A 17,825-nucleotide genomic window follows, 5' to 3' on the forward strand; every position below is an offset into this window, starting at 1 on the left:
CTATATGTTGGAAAGATGGGTTATTTGTATTTAAGGGGAAGTTTGTTTAATGTAAATAGGGGGTCACAATAATAATTTATATTTTCATTTTATGAATAAAGTTATCAAAGTGTTCATACATTATTTGATTTGGCCAGTATTGTTTTCATTTTGTAAATGAGAAAATTGCTTATGCCATAACTAATGGTTCCTTTAATAAACAGTTTAGGAGGTTATTCTAAGGAATGCTGCAGTGAGTATCTCTGAGATAGGAGTAAAGTATATTGATTTTTTTCTTTTAGGTGATTGAATGGAGGAAATATCTCAGGGAGGAAATGGATTTTAAGATTTTATCTTTTTCTTAAATATTTGTATTTTTTATTTCTAGGCCGTTCGCTGCTACGAATCTCTAATCTTAAAAGCTGAAGGAAAAGTGGAGTCTGATTTCTTTTGTCAATTAGGTCACTTCAACCTCTTATTGGAAGACTATCCAAAAGGTAATTTTTTTCTTGTTAATTTCCATTTGATTTATATGTCTGCTTAAAATAATTTAATTATAGTCTAGTAAGGGTACCACCATTTTTTACTTCTAATAAATCATAAACTCATGAACACAGTAAACAATGAGAGAAAAGTGGAATCAATGAGAGAGAAAAGTGGTGTAACTCCATATAAATCATCAATGAGTTGACCATTCACTAAAACTGATAACTGCCTACATGTGCTGTATGGTTCCTTGGGAAAAGTGCCTTCCCCCAACCTTTTTTTTTTTTTTTTGTTTTTGTTTTTTTTGGTGGTATTGGGAAGTATTCTACCTCCAAGCTACCCCCACCCCTATTTTTTATTTGGAAACAGGGTTTCACTAGGTTGTGGAGGGCCTTACTATGTAGCCAAGGCTGGCCACAAACCTACGAGCCTCTTGTTTTAGCCTTCCCAGTACTGGGATTACTAGTGTGCGTCACAAAACTGGCTTAAGCCTCTTCCCTTTTTTTTGGTGGTACTGATGGTGGAACCCAGAGGCTTTCTACCTCCGGGCTATACTCCCAGACCTATTTTCTATTTTATTTGGAAACAGGGTCTCACTAAGTTGCTGAAGAGCCTCACTAAGTAGCTGAGGCTGGCTTCGAACCTGCGCGATCCTCCTGTCTTAGCCTCCCAAGCGTGGGGATTACAAGTGTGTGCCACCACGCCCGACAAGTCTCTTCCCTTTAAAAGCCTCTGCTATAGTGGAAAGTAAAGCGTTTGGTCACTGGAGGAGGTCCAAGGAGTTCCTTGAGTGGGGGTCCTAAACTCAGGACAGAAGGATTGAGGTTTTTGACAAATATTGCAGAAAGCAATTGAAGTACTCATCACTTAAAGACACATGTAGAGATTTACGTAGGACAGCAGAAACACGTTTAAGGAAGAATGTGGGCAGGCTCTATAGAAGCACTTACTGAGGAGTGCAAGGAATAAACTATTCAAGGGAGAATCTTGATCATCTTGGCTGTCTTAAGAGCAAAAGATAGTAACCCCTTGTTTTGGAGTGTTAATATTTGTAGAAGAACAGCACCTAGGGATTTGACTGGAGATAGAGTTTGGTTGGAGTTATGTGGTTTATGCCAGTTTTCTAGCACTTCCCTGTTACCTTTTTTTCTCTCCAGTACTGGGGATGGAATCCAGAAACACTACATCCGAACCACATCCCCAGCCCTTTTTTATTTTTTATTTCAAGGTAGGATCTCACTAACATGTCCAAGCTGGTCTTGAATTTTCGATGCTAAACCTTAACTTCCTGAGTAGCTGGGATTACAGACTAGCTGAGATTACATGTGTGAGCCACTGCACCATGTACATGCTACATTTTGCAAGCAAGGAAATGACCTAGGGTTTGGTCTGAGTCACTCAGATGTTATTTGTTGGTTTGCAGACACTTTTCTTTTGAAACTCATTTTATCTTTTTCTTTATCCCCCAATTTCTTTTTTTAAAATTTTTTATTTTTTTTAATTGGTGCACTGTATTCATACATCATAATGGTATATTTATCCCCCAATTTCTATCATGACTTGGTAAGGATATTAGTATTTTCGTGGGCACTTTGGAAAGATACCACAAACTTGGCATTCTTCCTTGTCTTGGCGTATCCATTTTGGTTAGTAAATATTTGAATGAAAATCTGAACCCTTGCCATGTTATTGTAAAGGTAAGTAATAACAGGAATGATTACATATGAGCTGGAGCCTTGGATGAAACCAGTTTTTAATAATTTGAGAAAAGCTTTTTCTTCAAGAACTAAGTGAGTTAAATAACTGAAAGTAGTCCTCTAAATTTTGCCTTTTTCACAGGACGAAGCTGTCAACTCATACCTTTACTCATTTAGGAAGTTAAAAGCACCTCCAAATATCCCCTCTCCCTATTCCAAAGGAAAAATCCACAGCAGAGGAAAAGCATATAAGCAAAAACATTTTAAGCTTTTGGTAAATATCTTGCTGTGCAGTAGATGTATAATGCTTGTTTTTTAAAGCAAGTAATGTTTAGTCCGCAGAGTACCTGATAGTTTCAGGGTTAGAATAAACGATTTTGGTATTTCATGTGCGTGTTTTATTATGCCACTTGAAAATGCACTTTTAGTCTGAGACATGCACACTCTATGAGTTTAGAAGTCAGGCTTTTCAGCTTATCTCTTCTATTTACAGCTGTATATTATATAAATATCTTTCTTTCTATCTTCTAATCTATAAAAGATAGGGGAGGATAGTTTATGAGTGTTACGTGATATTGGTTAGTAATTAATAAAATACCTTCAGTTCAGCAGGATAACTGGTAACTTAAGGGAATTATTATACCACAAATATATAGAACACTATGAAATCTGCTAGTTTTTCAATATTTTATCATTATTTGGAGAGCACACTGATTTGACAGTACATAAAAAGAGACCAAGACTTGAATGAGACTGCATGTCCTTGCTCTGTAGTGGTTATTAAGCCATATATCTCCTAACTTGTAAAACAATTGTCAATGAATTTAGCTATATTTTCCACTTATATAAAGTTTAGCCATGAAGATAATGGAGAACCTAAGGACATTTGGAGATTTTTTTCTTTTTTGGAAGGAAGAAAAGGGTGTAAAGACCTTGAAAAGATATGCTCCCTAGACCCATTTACTGTTGTGTAGATGAATTCAACATTGGTAGGTATGCAGTAGCATTATTAATTTGCAGTAGGAAGAAGAGGAAGGAGAGATTGGATGCAGAGTTACACACCCATACGTGTTTCAGTATGTATTAATATTTCCAGCTGTTGGCTTTTGCTTTCTAGATGAGTCATCGTTGTGTGTGTGTGTGTGTGTGTGTGTGTGTGTGTGTGTGTGTTACTGAGAATTGAACCCAGGGGCATTCCATTCTCTGAGCCCCAGCCCTATATATTCTTTATTTTGAAATAGGATCTCACTAAGTTACGGAGGGCCTAATTAAATTGCTGAGGCTGGCCTCAAACTTGTGATCCTCCTGTCTCAGTGTCCTAAGTACTGGGATTACATGCATGTGCCACCATGACTGGCTATTATTTAGTTTTTTTGAGGGTTTTTTTTTTGGTAGTTTATTTTGCTACATTCTTTCCCACTTAAAAATTTTTCTTTTAAAATATGAAGTAGTGAATTGTTTCTGTTCATTCTTTTCATTTTTGTAAAAGTACCAAAGTAGAGCGAGTCTCTTATAGCACGTTCCTTGCCCCACATACTTGCCCACATACATACCACCACCACTGCCAAATTGTAGTGGCATTTGTTACTTACATCGGGCTGCTTGCTTCTACTTTCTTGGAACCTGTATGCGATAAGAGACCTTCTAACTCCAGGCAAATAGATGTTTATGTTCAGAGAACACATTATAAACTATAACTTTTTGAAAGTCAACATAAACCTTAGAATGAACATGTAATTCTGTAAGTAAACTGCTCAGGTGTATTTATGTAAAGGCTTATGGCCTTGTTATTCTGAAGACGGTTCTTTAATTATTTGTTTTGATTTATTCTTCTTTGTATACAATTATCTGAGCCTCATGTTTCTCCGAGTTTGTTTTCTTAAATAAGATACTGTTTCTACTTCTGAAATAGTAAATGGTAGAACCCATTTGTGCACATTTTGAACCGTTCCCTCCCTTATCTGTTATTCAGATCTCATCTGCTTCTAGTCTTAATAGGAATTCCTCAAAATTTGTCGTTTGCAGATGGTATACTTTGGTTGTCATTAGTGTTAGGGATTTATTCATTAAAAATACATTTCCTGTCATTTCAGATGAATATGAAGCAGAAGGGGAAAAGCCTTTATAAACCATAAGCCATTTTCTTACCCTTTCTGGCTGACAATAGGCACAAAGAATATAAAATCATTTATTTATCTGGCTATTTTTGCTTTTTGCAATTTATTAATATTATTATTTGGTACTGGAGATTGTACCCAGGTGTATTCTGTCTCTGAGCTATATCCCTATCCCTTTTTATTTATCTTGCTAAGTTGCTTGTCTAGAACCTGCGATCCTCCTGTCTCAGCCTTTTTAATACTGAGATTACAGGTGTGTGCCACCACACCCAGCAAAATTTATTCTCAAAAAGTCATTAGATAAAGTCGGGCGTGGTGGTGCATGCTTGTAATCCCAGCATTTGGAAGGCTGAGACAGCTACTTAGTGAGGCCCTCTGCAACTTAGTGAGACCTAGTTTCAAAATAAAGAATAAAAAATAGGGCAGAGTGTGTAGCTCAGAGGTCAAATGCCCCTGGGTTCCATCCCCAGACCTGCCACACACACACACACACACAAAAAAAAAACAAACAAACAAACAAACAAACAAAAAAAAACAACAACAACAAAAAAAAAAACAAAAGTCATTAGATAGGAAATTCTGGGAAAAATGGTGCCTTAGTGCATTAGGGCTATTCTGTAGGCTGGATTCTCTGTAAGCAATGTTTTAGTAAGGAATTACTTTGAGGATTAACACCTATGAAAGGTGAAGGATAGAAGCAGAATTGGACAGGAGAAATTAAGCTGTGACAGCTTTTGCAAACTCCATGGAGAGTGCTGGAGTTACAGTGGCCCTTCAAAACCATCCTGTGTTGAGCCAAGTTGGCCAGACCTTTATACTGCACTCATTTGATAGTGAATATGAGCCAGCTTGGAAGAAGTGTGACCTTGGAATAGGTGGCGCTCTGAGGCTCAGGTAGATTCTATAGGAGCTCACCGCTAAAAGGTATCAGTGGGCAGTACTCTGAACAGTTTTTCCGTGAAGTAGGATTTGCATGGTTCTTTATACTGTCTGCCATAAATCCTTTCTATTCTGATCTCCAAAGCAAACCCATTAACCTCTACTGAACCAAATAGTATGGCTATCAGACTGCCTTAAGCAATGGAGAACACTGCAGTGTTTTTTCTTCTTAAGATTGGAGGACAACCTGAAAGAGAGAACCCTGGTGAAGGACAAGTATATATATTCTGATTAATATATATGATAGCCGGGTGTGGTGGTACAGGCTTGTAATCCCAGCGCTTGGGAAACTGAGACAGGAGGATCGCACAGATTCAAAGCCAGCTTCAGCTACTTAGTGATGCTCTCAGCAACTTAGTGAGCCCCTGTTTCCAAATAAAGTATAAAATAGGTCTGAGAGTATAGCCCAAAGATAGAAAAGCCCCTGCGTTCCACCCCCAGTACCACACACCCCAAAAATTAAAAAAAAAAATAAAATATAGGTGATAGATCTTAGGAACACTCTAATTAATAGAAAATATGCATCAATATTTATAAATATGTAAGGTAGATTATAGAAAAACACATGTTAAATTAGTTACTTAGAAAATCAAGTAGCAAAGTACTTAAAAGTATACATCAAAATTATAAAAAAGATAGAACCTATTAAGTATGAGACATGGGGAATAATAAGAATTATAGAAGGCAAAAAATTAGAGGCATATAATAATGAATCATGTTAGTATGAAAGTCTTGAAATTTTTTAAAAGAATTTCTTTACATTTCATGGTGAGCTTGAAGTTTCCCAAATTATAAGTCCTTGAAATTCTTGCCAATAACGTGTTGTTACCCTACTGTTTTTCCTTCTTTCAAGTAATTGGTCTTTTTATTTTTGCCTTATCTGTCACTTTTGGGCAAAATAGGCGTTGGTGATTTAGTTCGTAAGTAATTACAAATGCTTGCAGCAAGTTACACGCCAAGAGTTGCTAATATGGAAAAGTCTTAAGTCACAGCTTAGTGTGAACTTTCTCCAAGTCTTTCTTGGGTCAAATGACAGTATTTCATCCTGGGATATTTATAGTATAAGAACATCAAAATACACATTATCTAATAATAGTTGTTGAGTTTGGCTCCTGCAAAATTATCTGTGTTTCTGATCTATTTTCTGCAATCCTTCTGAAACAGGTTTTCAGCATTAAATAACATCAAAATTATTTCTCAAATTCTTTATTAAGGACTTTAGAAAAATCTAGTTACAATGGAATAGAATTTTTTTCATGGATAAAGAGTAGAAATAAGGCCTATTCTTAGGTTAAAGGGATTTCACTAGAAAGACTCTGGTGATAGTTACTTGGATAGCCTTTAGAATTTTAATGATTTACTTGGAATAGGAAACAAAGTATATTAGGATCTTAAAATTAAGATGCCAAACCTAATCGAGGTAAAGTATGATTATTGAGAAAATGTGTAAATGAGTGGAAAGATAAATGATCATGGAAGAAATGGCTCACTTACACAATCTGTTCCTGCAATAGGTAGTGTCAATTCTTTGACTTCGAGGGTTCATACTTATTTTTTAGCTCATTATATTGTATGGATGCCATGTTTCTCCCATCTGATAATCATATGGGTTTTGTACATCAGTTTCCGTGTTTTTTTTTTTTGAAGGCATCATATATTTCCTTAAGAATTTCCAATTCTGTAAGTGAATTTTATGAATTCAGAGATATAATATTAATTGGATCATTGAAAACATATCCTCAAAATTGTTGGAATTCCATAGCATTATTAAAGGATAATCTCCAGGTTTGATATGACTGTGAAAAATTATCAGAGGTTGATCAGGATGTTTTTAGACGCAAATATCAAAGACTTGATTCCAGCTTAACGATAAGGAGATTCATTACTTCACACAATTGGAATTCATAGGTGAATTGTTGTGTGTGCACAGTTTAAATTCTAGAAGGATCCAGGTACTTTCTGTTTGTATCTTTTGTGGGCTTCGTAAATAGTTCCCTTTGTGGTATCAGTTGGTACTTCCTTGTTCATATCCAACATTAAGACCAGAACATTTATCATTGCTATTGTCTATAAGATGTTAATGTTTGTACTACCTGAGCTCATGTGTATAGCTTTGGTCTAAAATATCACTGGGATTGCCAGGTGCTGCTGCCCTCTCAAACCAGTGATGAGGTGTGAGTGAGTTTGGAAATGGATGTTGGAATGTCATCATGACATTTACTATACAGACTCTTGTTTGATGTTCTGTTGCAGCTAATTTGATAATTTTGTTAACTTTTTAGAAGACAGTGGTTTTTATGAGTTAGCTGTACTTAATATGTAAAGTATTGGGAAATGGGGTACCTTAAAACCAATACTTTGTTACACCTGGAAAAGTTATTTATAGTCTTAATTTCCTTCTAATGGTAGGTTGTTTAATATCATAAAAAAGATGAACATTATTCAAATGAAAGTTACTTGTTAGATATGTAATGATGTCTTTGTATAATACTTCTGTTTCCCTCCTCTCTTTTCCTTTCCTCCTTCTCCCAACTCCTTTATTTTGTGATGCTGGGAATTGAACCCGGGGCTTTGTACATGCTAGGTAAGCTCTCTACCACTGAGCTATACCTCCAACCCCAATACTTCTCTTTCTGAACATATCCTGAAAGTTCTTTATATGGCATTCATATATATGTTGTTCACCAATAAACAGTTTTGAAATATTTATGTGGAGTTTTAGAAAAAGTTAATTTCCACTTTGGTTTATGTTCTTTTATTCAATTTCAAACAATCAGCAGATGCTAAGTTTTATTTACCATTATATTGAAGAAAGCAACTTGATCACTAGTGAGTGTTAACATGCGTCATGTTACAAAATTTCTTGGCTGGGTTTCACTCTTAAAAGTGTCTAAAATATATATGTCTTATATATATGCATATATATATATATACTTAAATTGACACTAATCTAACTTTTATAGCTTAATAAATGGAATGGTGCTGGTACTCCCATCCCATGTTTTTTTGCATCATATTCCATTGCTCCATAGGTATAACCTTTGTGTGACTGTGTTTAGTTTTCTCTTTTTTTTTTTTTCTTTTTTTTTTTTTTTGGTGGTACTGGGATTCCTGGAAGCCCTTCTACCTCTGGGCTACACTCCCAGACCTATTTTTACATTTTTATTTGGAAACAGGGTCTCCTAAGCCAACGCACACGGCTGGCTTCGAACCTGCACAATTCTCCTGTCTCTGCCGCCCAAGCGCGGGGATTACAAGCGTGCGCCACCACGCCCAGCTCTTTTTTCATTTTTTAAGGCACTGATAATCATATCCCCCAATGAAATATTGTTTAGTCTTGAGAAACTGAGTAGTAAGTACAAATATATTTATATAAGGAAAGGACCTTATTGAATGTTACTACTAGAGGAAGCTCTCTGAAGAAGTAAAACAAAAGACTCTGCGTCATAGCGTGATTTCTGGTTCCTCAACAGTTTATAAAGAGCCCCCTTTGGGGGAAGACAGTAGTCTAGGGCAAGTGTGAATCCTAGCAAACATCAACACCTATAGTTAGGACATCTGACAAGAATAACATAGACCGAGTACTAGAAAAGCTATCAGTAACATGATGGGAGGGAATGAATGATTTAAAAGTGAATCACAGCAGAGCATTTACACACATTCGTTGGATAAAATGAGTCGCCACATCATCCATTTTGTAGAAATATAGAGGAGAGAAAGGAATTCCACCCCCCCCCCCCAAAAAAAAACCCAGATAAGAATCAGTTCTGGGCATATCCAAATATTCAGTTCTCAGGTGGAGAAAAGATTACAAAGGGCAGCCGGGTGTGGCGGCGCACGCTTGTAATCCCTGCGCTTGGGAGGTGGAGGCAGGAGGATCACACAGGTTCGAAGCCAGCCTTGCTGGCTTAAGAGACCCTGTTTCCAAATAAAATATAAAATAGGTCTGGGAGTGTAGCCTGGAGGTAGAAGGCCCCTGGGTTCCATCCCCAGTACCCCCCCCCCCCCCAAAAAAAAAAAAGATTACAAAGGGCAACAGAATTTAATGATGGGCTTCAGCAACCCTGGATTTGAGGCATAGTTGCCATACAGGGATTTCTCTTTTCCATTAGCATTAGTGTTCCCTTGGCCTTTCATCTCTTGTGTCTCCTGGCTTTCAGTAAACCCTATCTATTTTGGTATATCCTCCCTTGATTTAGAGGAACATGTTTGTCAGTATCTTCAGGAAAGGTACTGGGAATCAAGTTCTTTTAAGCATATCGAAAAATATCTTTATTCTTCCTAATAAATACTTTGACTGGACATATAGTTTTGGACTGGATACAATTTTACATAAGGCTTTTTTGTTTGTTTGTTTTGGTTCTGGGGATTGAATGCAGGGCCATTCTGCCCTTGAACTATACTCCCAGCCCTATTTTATTTTTTATTTTGAAACAGGGTCTAAGTTGCTGAGAACCTTGTTAAGTTGCTGTGAGCCTGGCTTAGAACCTGTGATCCTTCTCTCTCAATCTCCCAAGTACTAGGATTGCAAGTGTATGCTACCATGCCCAATTTTTGCATAACAATTTGAAAGTGTTGAGCCAGATGTGGTGGCATGTGCCTGTAATCTAGTACTTGAGAAGCTGAGACAGGGTATCACAGGTTCAAGGACAGCCTCAGTAATTTAGCAAGACCCTGTTTTAAAACAAAAAATGAGAATTGCTGGAGGCGTAGCATCTGTGTTCAATCCTTAGCACTAATAACTTAATAAAGTTAATAAAATAATTTTGAAAATGTGGTCCATTATCTTTATTCTAGACTACTCATCTGTTGTATGTCCTTTCAGACTATTAATCAGCCCAACATTAATATGTTAGCTCTCTTGTACAGTTTCTCTAGTTTTTGTTTCTATTATTTTTATTTCTTAGATTTCAAATTTTATTCTCATTCTTCTGTTGAATTGTTCATTTGTCCTATCATACTTTGTTTTCTGAATTTTCTTTTGGAGCATCCTGTTTGCTTTTCTCTCCCCACCCTACCCAAAGCCAGTAGTTTCCCTTATCTAAGACTAGTAATTTATTGAAGTAATTTTGCCCCTACATTGTCTTCCATTGTATTTTTTAAAATTCTTTTGTGTTTGTATCTTTGTGGATAGAGGCTTTCTTCAGATATCTGGCCATTCTTAGCTGTCTGTGTTTTAAGAGTGTAAGACCTGAGAACTGGAAACTCTAAATCTTGTATGTGTTGCTCTGACAATATGATCTGCACGGCCTTTTGTTAGAGAATCTGTCCCCATCTTTTTGGTCAAATTGCCTGAAAACCATCATGGTAGTTGAGGGAGTTGACTTCTTAGTTTTTACCTTAGTTCTCCTTATTTCACTTTGTGTACCTTAAACCAGAAGTTTAAAATGTCCGTCTCCAGCAGATCATTAGAAAATATTATCTCTTCATTGTTTTGACCTAGTAGTTTTATTGACTTTTTATACTTAACTCTTTATTTTGAATCATTTAGGCACATTATGTGAGTTAGGAATTTTGCTTTCTTAAACCAAGAGTGATGGCACAGATCTGTAATCCAATCTCTATTTGGGAGGCTGAAGTAGGAGGATCACATGTTCAAGGCCATTCTGGGCAATTTAGTGGGGCCTGTCTCGACATAAAAACTGAAAAGGTATGGTGATGTAGTTCAGTGCATCCCTGGGGTTTGAGTCCCACCACTGGACAGAAAATTTTATTTTCTTGCATATGTGTGTGGTATATACATACATATACTTAGTTACTGGTTACAGTATTGATTCCATATTGTTTGGAATGCCATGCTAATTTTTTCCATACAATAAACTCTTATTTTTGAGATTTCAGTTTTGATCTTTTCTATTCCAGTTCTTTTTTATTTTAGGGGGAGTCTGAGGATTGAAATCAGACCCCTGTGCATGCTAGGCAAGCACTCTACCACTGACCCACATCCCCAGCCCTGATTCTAATTCTTATTACTTTAGATGCCTTCAATATCTGGTATAACAAGTACTTCTCATTGCTTTATATTTTTGTCTTAACTGTCTTTTTCTGTTTAATTTTATGAAAGCATTTCAGGTGATATTTGCAGTTTGCTTCTTTTGTACACTTGATTATAAGTTGATTCCTTTCTAAAATTCCATAGCAGCAGGAGCTGCTGCTGCTGCGTCTGCCTCTGCTGCCGCTATAGCCGCTGCTGCCACTGCTCCTCCTCCTGGCTATAATCCCAGCCCATTTTGGTTTTTATTTTGCATTAGGGTCTCTCATTAAATTGCTGAGGCTAGCCCCCAACCTGTGATCCTCCACAGTACTGATATTACAGACATGTATTACCATGCCTGACTTCCTAACGTATTAGAATGCATCCAAGCTGTTGCTACCTTTTGCCTTGATTCTATAGATCTTCTGTTATCTTGGTCTTTGGCTTGCTACTCAATCTTAGCTGTCCTTATAGAATCAATTGAGGGTCTTCTTTTTCCCCCCCCTTTATTAAATGGTCCTAGGGAATGAACCAGGGACATGCTACCTCTGAGCTACTTTCTCAGCCCTTTTTATATTTTTGTTTTGAAACAGGGTCTCAGTGATTTACTGCACATTAATCTTAAACTTGGGAACCTCCCATCTTAGCCACCTAAGTACTGGGGTTACAGGTGTGAGCAGTGGCTGGGGATTTTTTTAAATGTATGACTGCTAAGCCTTATATTCTAAGAAATTCTGAGTTAATTAGTGTGGTATTGGCTGTACTCATCTTTTTCTTTTTTCTTTTTAAGGGTACACTGTACCAACTCTAATGTACATGTATAACTTTTAGTTTTCATTTTTATCCTTACTCATTGAATTTTTAGTTTGACAGGAGCTCTTTATATGTTTTTAGAGGCTTTCATGCCTTGAGATTGATTTAGAAATATAGGTTGCCTTATTTTGGAAGTAATTTGGAGTAGGGGGTTATTTGTTTACACCATGAAAGGAAAGTTTGTTAGAATTTTTTTTTAACATATGCATTATTGATTTTGAAATAAAACATAATTGTGACTTACAATTTGTTTTCCCTCTTTCAGCATTATCTGCATACCAGAGGTACTACAGTTTACAATCTGACTACTGGAAGGTTAGTGTACATTTACATGGCTATTTTCTATTTGTTTTCTTGGCAGATTATTGCCATTCATACTAAAAATACCTTGAACTATGCGTTTTTGTTAATTATTTATTTCATCTAGAGGAAAGGTATTGGGAAAGGGAAAATGAGTACTATTTTCTTTGTGATATCTTATTTGTATTTTAGTAAAGTGATTAGATTCCTCTGACAAGTTTAGTTGCACAATGATGATCCTGAGATCCTCTAAAATCAGTCACATCAATGAACAGCAACTAATGATTCTTTGGTTTTCTTAAGTTGACACTTGGGTGTAAACAAAAGATGAAGATGGATTTATTAATCTAAAATGGGAAGGTAAATGGAGAAAGTAATGAGATCTTTCATGGCAGAACCTGTCTATAATTGGAGCTCTGAGGAGAGTGAATCTTAACCATTTTGAAAAAGATTCACTTAAATGAGGAACTGTGCATGTCAACAGACCATCCATTTTCTTAGTTTAAACAGTACATAAAGTTATCTGGATAGATTAATTTTTCACATCATATTCACTTTTGATGTTAGATTAATTGACTAGTGGGTGTCTTTGTCTAAATTCTCATTTCAGATTTTTTTATGGATTTTATTTTCTATTGCATAGTTTGTCTTTGATTTGTAGAAGTTTTAGATATAGGTAGTTAATACAGTGAAGAGTGACTTTTTCTGGGAAAGTCCTTTAATAGTCATCTTGTCTAGAGACAATGTGTAGAAGCTTTAAAATTTATTTTGGTAATTTTTATTTTTGTGGTGTTGGGGAATCAAACCCAGGGCCTTGTACATGCTAGGCATGTACTGTACCACTGGGAACCCAGTGGTAATTGTTTTTAGTGGGGCAGGCAACACAGTATTGAGGATTGAACCAGGGACGTTCTACCTCCAAGCTGTATCTCCATTCCTTTTTTTTTGGTGGTACTGGGGGTGGAACCCAGAGGCTTTCTACCTCCGGGCTATACTCCCAGACCCATTTTGTATTTTATTTGGAAACAGGGTCTCACTAAGTTGCTGAGAGCCTCACTAAGTAGATGAGGCTGGCTTCGAACCTGCGCAATCCTCCTGTCTCAGCCTCCCAAGCACTGGGATTACAAGTGTGTGCCACCATGCCAAGCTTTTGTTTTTTATTTTAAAACATAGTCTTGCTACATTGCTGAGATTGGTATTGAACCTGTGATCCTCCTGTCTCAGCCTCCCAAGCACTGGGATTAGAGGGGTGTACCACTACACCTGTCTGCCAGTGGTAACTTTTTATAAAGTGTATTCCAATTACCTTTTTGATTCTATGGCATATCTTATTTATTTTTTGGTGGTGCTGTGGATTATTTTTAAAAAAGATTTATTGAAGTATAATTTACATACTATAAAATTCAGCTGTTTTAACTATGCAAATCAGTGGTTTTAAATGAAATCTTCAATTGTGTAGCTGTTTTAGTCAACATTTTCCCTGCTGTGAGCCAAACATTTGACACACAAAACTCATAGGAAAAAGTTTATTTCTCACATGGAGATTCCGTCTATATTATCTATGTAGTTCATGTTACACTGGCTTCAAGGGAAGGCAGGGATGGAGATCCTAAGTGCATCAAGGGCAAGCAGGGAGCCTGCTGCTAAGTGGGTGGGGACACAACTGTACCAGACCAGGTATCAGCTTCTAGTCTCGTTTCACCTCTGAACATGGCATATGGCTATCTCAGTGCATGAGTTCTGGGGTACATTCTAGATCCAAACTCTAACAACAATTATTACCACAGTTTTATTTTAGAACATGTTTTTTTCCTCAGAATGAAACCTCATGCCTACTGTTAGCCCCTGGCAATGACTAATCTACTTTCTGCCTCTCTATATTTGTTTTTTTCTGGGCATTTTATATAAATGGAATCATAGAATATGTGGTCTTTTGTGACTGGCTACTTTGCTTAGCATGTTTTCAAGGTTCATTCATGCTATAGAATGAATACTTTATTCTTTTTTATTTCTTAGTAAATATACAATTTTATGAATATAGCACATCCCATTTATTATTCATTCATTAGTTAATGGTCATTTGAGCTGTTAAATACTTTTTGGATTATTGTCAGTAATGTTGCAGTGAACATCTGTATATAAGTTTTTTTGTTTTTGTTTTTTGTTTTGTTTTGATTTTACAGAACTGGGGATGGAAGCAGGGGAATTCTATCTCTGAGCTACACCCCCATCACTATTTTTTATTCCTTAATTTGAAACAGGGTCTCACTGAGTTGCAAAGGGCCTCATTGAGTAGCTGAGGCTCTCCTCCAACCATGATCCTCTTGTCTCAGCCTCCCAAATGCTGGGATTACAAACATGCACCACCACCCCTGGCTGTATATAAGTTTTTAAGTGGAAATAATGTTTTTAGTTCTCTTGGAGAGGCAGGAGTGGAATTATTGAGTTACAGGGTAAAATCTTTGTTTAAACCTAGTGAGGACTCTACCCCCAACCTACACCCCAGCCCTTTTGATTTTTTATTTTGAAATAGGCTCACGCTAAGTTGATGGGGGCTTGCTAAATTGCTGAGGTTGGCCTTGAACCCGGGATCTTCCTATATTAGCCTCTCAAGTACTGGGATTACAGACATGTACCACCCTACTTAAGCATGCATATACATGCCCAACAAGGATAGTCATTCTAGTGGATGTAAAGTAGCATCCCCCCCTCCTCCCCCCCTCCTCTCTCCTTCCTTTCTTCCTTTCTTCCTTTCTTCCTGCCTGCCTGCCTTTCTTCCTTTTCTTCTTTCTTTCTTTCTTTCTTTCTTTCTTTCTTTCTTTCTTTCTTTCTTTCTTTCTTTCTTTCTTTCTGGGTCTGGAAACCCAGGGGCATTTGACCCCTGAGCTACACCCCCTGCCTTATTTTTTATTCTTTTTATTTTGAAACCGGGTCTCACTGAGTTGCATAGGGCCTCACTAAGTAGCTGAGGCTGTCCGTGAACCGCGATCCTCTTGTCTCAGCCTCCCAAATGCTGGAATCACAAGCGTGTACCACCATACCCGGCTTTTTTTCTTTGAGTAGTACTGGGAATTGAACCCAGGGCTGTTCTATCTTCAAGCCACACCCCAGCCCTATTTATTTATTTATTTATTTATTTTTGCATTTTTATTGAGTTAAAATTTTTTTATTGGTGTATTGTATTCATACATCATAATGGGGTAAAAAAATTTGTGTGGACATACATGTACACATTGCCCATTTAGCCCCTACCCAATTCCCACCCCATTCCCTCCCCATCCCTCCTTCCCATCCTTGGCTTAGTGGTTGACTTCGATATGTTTAATTAACACAATATAATTAATTGTGTGCTTTAGAGAATTTTCTTCTTCCCCTCTCCCATCCCCTCATTTAGGTTGTCTTGTTTGCTCCTTTATAGTGTTTCCCTTTTCATCTAGAGTTCCTTTTACCAGTAAAATATGACCTTCTTTGTCTCTTCTAATAAGTTTGGGTTTGAAGTCTAACTTGTCTGATATCATAGTTGCTACTCCTGCTTGCCTTCGAGTTCCGCTAGCATGGATTACCTTGATCCAGCCCTTTACCTTAAGTTTGTTACTATCTGTACTTGTAAGGTGTGTTTCTTGCAAGCAGCAGATAGATGGATTCTGATTTTTAATCCATTTTGCCACTTTCTGTCTGTATTGGGGAGTTGAGGCCATTTACATTCAGTGTGATTATTGAAAGATGATTTTTTTTCTTTTAACAATTTTTTTATTGAACATAAATAGTATACATTTAAACTATATTTGGTGCCCTCTCCCCCTGAAAGATGATTTTTAATTCCTAACATATTAAGATTTTATTTGTATGAAATGCTGTTTATTCTTCTTTGCTTAGTTGTCTGCTGGATGGGAAAACTTATTACCTATTTCTTCTTTGTAGTTAATCTCTTTGAGTATTTTCTCTAGGGCTGGTTTTGAAGACATAAATTCCTTCAGTTTCTGTTTGTCATGAAGTTTCTTATTTCCCCATCTAATTTTAAAGATAGTTTTGCTGAGTAGGAAATTTTTGGCTGGAAGTTGTTTTCTTTCAGAGTTTGGAATATGTTACTCCAGGCCCTTCTGGCTTTCATGACTTGGTTTGGGAAGTCTGGAGTGATTCTAATTGGATTATCTTTAATGTCACTTGGCCTTTTGTATTGTTGCCTTTAAGATTCTCTCCTTGGCTTCTACATTGGTCATTTTGACAATTATGTGGCGTGGGGAACCTTTTCTCTGATCCTGTCTAAAGGGAGTTCTGTACATTTCCTGGACCTGTGTATCAACCTCTTGCTCTATGGAAAATTTTCTGCTATTATTTCTTGGAAGAGATTATTGATCCCTTTGGTTTTACCTTCTTTTCCCTCCTCTATTCCGATTATTCTTAGGTTAGCTCTCTTAAAATGGGCCCGTATTTCTTCAGTGTTCAATTCCTGCTGTTGAATTGTTTTTTTCTAAGTGTTTGTTTTTGGATTGGTTATCTTCTAGGAGCGAGATTCTTTCTCCATGTGGTTTAATTGACTGTTTATAGTTTGAATTGATGCCTTTAGTTCAATGATTGTATCCTTTATTTCTTTCAGACTCTCTCTAAATTATTTTTTAAAGTCCTGTATTTCTACAGTTATATTCCTGATTTGATCTTTTGGAGATCTCTGAATTTCTGTGTTATCATGTTCTGATGTTGTCGGGTTTTGGGGAGCTCATTGCTCCATTGCTGTTCCTCCTTCCCATGATTTTGGAAGTTTGTGCCTTCTCTGGGTTCTTCTCCGGGTCACCACAACTTCACTTATGGTGCTCTGGATCTCTGGGGTTTGTAGTAATCTTAGTCACCACTACTCCTTTACTAGGTTGTATCACAAAGTCTCAGACCCAGGGAGTTAGTCAAGGCTGTGCGAGACTATTGGGGGCGCCGGGCTGGGTTTTTTCCCACTAGGAGCTGCGACTAGGGTGTGGTATCTCAGACTCATGGAGTTTATCAAAGCTGTGCGAAGCCGGGTGTGGAGATGCACACTTGTAATCCCATCATTTGGGAGGCTGAGACAGGATCATGGTTTGCAGACAGCCTCAGCTACTTAGTGAGGCCCTCCGCAACTCAGCGAGACCCTGTTTCAAAATAAAGAATAAAGTCAGGTGTGGTGGCGCACGCTTGTAACCCCAGCATTTGGGATGTTGAGACCAGATGATCATGGTTCGCGTACAGCCTCAGCTACTTAGTAGGCCCTCTGCAACTCAATGAGACCCGATTTCAAAATAAAGAATAATAATAAAAAAAATAGGCCAGGAGGTGTAGCTCAGAGGTCAAATGCCCCTGGGTTCCATCCCCAGACCCGCAAAAAAAAAAAAAAAAAAAAAAAAAAAAAAAAAAAAGGCAATGTTAGTCCCTGGGTTTTCAGCGCTGGGATTTCTCCTATAGGGGCTGCAATTTCACTTACATTTTTGGTGTTCTCTTGTCTGGAGCTCTCCAGGTATGGTGAACTCGCCGTTGCTGCTGGCAATATGGTGC

General features: G+C 37.3%; 1 protein-coding gene across 16 annotated transcripts in view; it reads left to right on the forward strand.

The window, feature by feature from the left end:
• The window catches only part of KDM6A (lysine demethylase 6A), a gene marked incomplete at both ends in the record, with an annotated part of 215,479 nt that overhangs the window by 67,884 nt on the left and 129,770 nt on the right, over window positions 1-17,825 (forward strand). For 15 of the 16 annotated variants that reach the window (XM_080719450.1, XM_080719444.1, XM_080719454.1 and 12 more), the window contains 2 exons: window positions 368-476; window positions 12,271-12,320. The exons of the other annotated variant lie outside the window; for it this stretch is intronic. In XM_080719450.1, coding sequence (XP_080575576.1) covers window positions 368-476; window positions 12,271-12,320 — 159 coding nt within the window. The remainder of the gene's footprint in view (window positions 1-367; window positions 477-12,270; window positions 12,321-17,825) is intronic. 16 annotated transcript variants of the gene reach the window in all.

Source organism: Muscardinus avellanarius, assembly GCF_963383645.1.
Source record: "Muscardinus avellanarius genome assembly, chromosome: X".
NCBI classification, from domain to species: Eukaryota; Metazoa; Chordata; class Mammalia; order Rodentia; family Gliridae; genus Muscardinus; species Muscardinus avellanarius.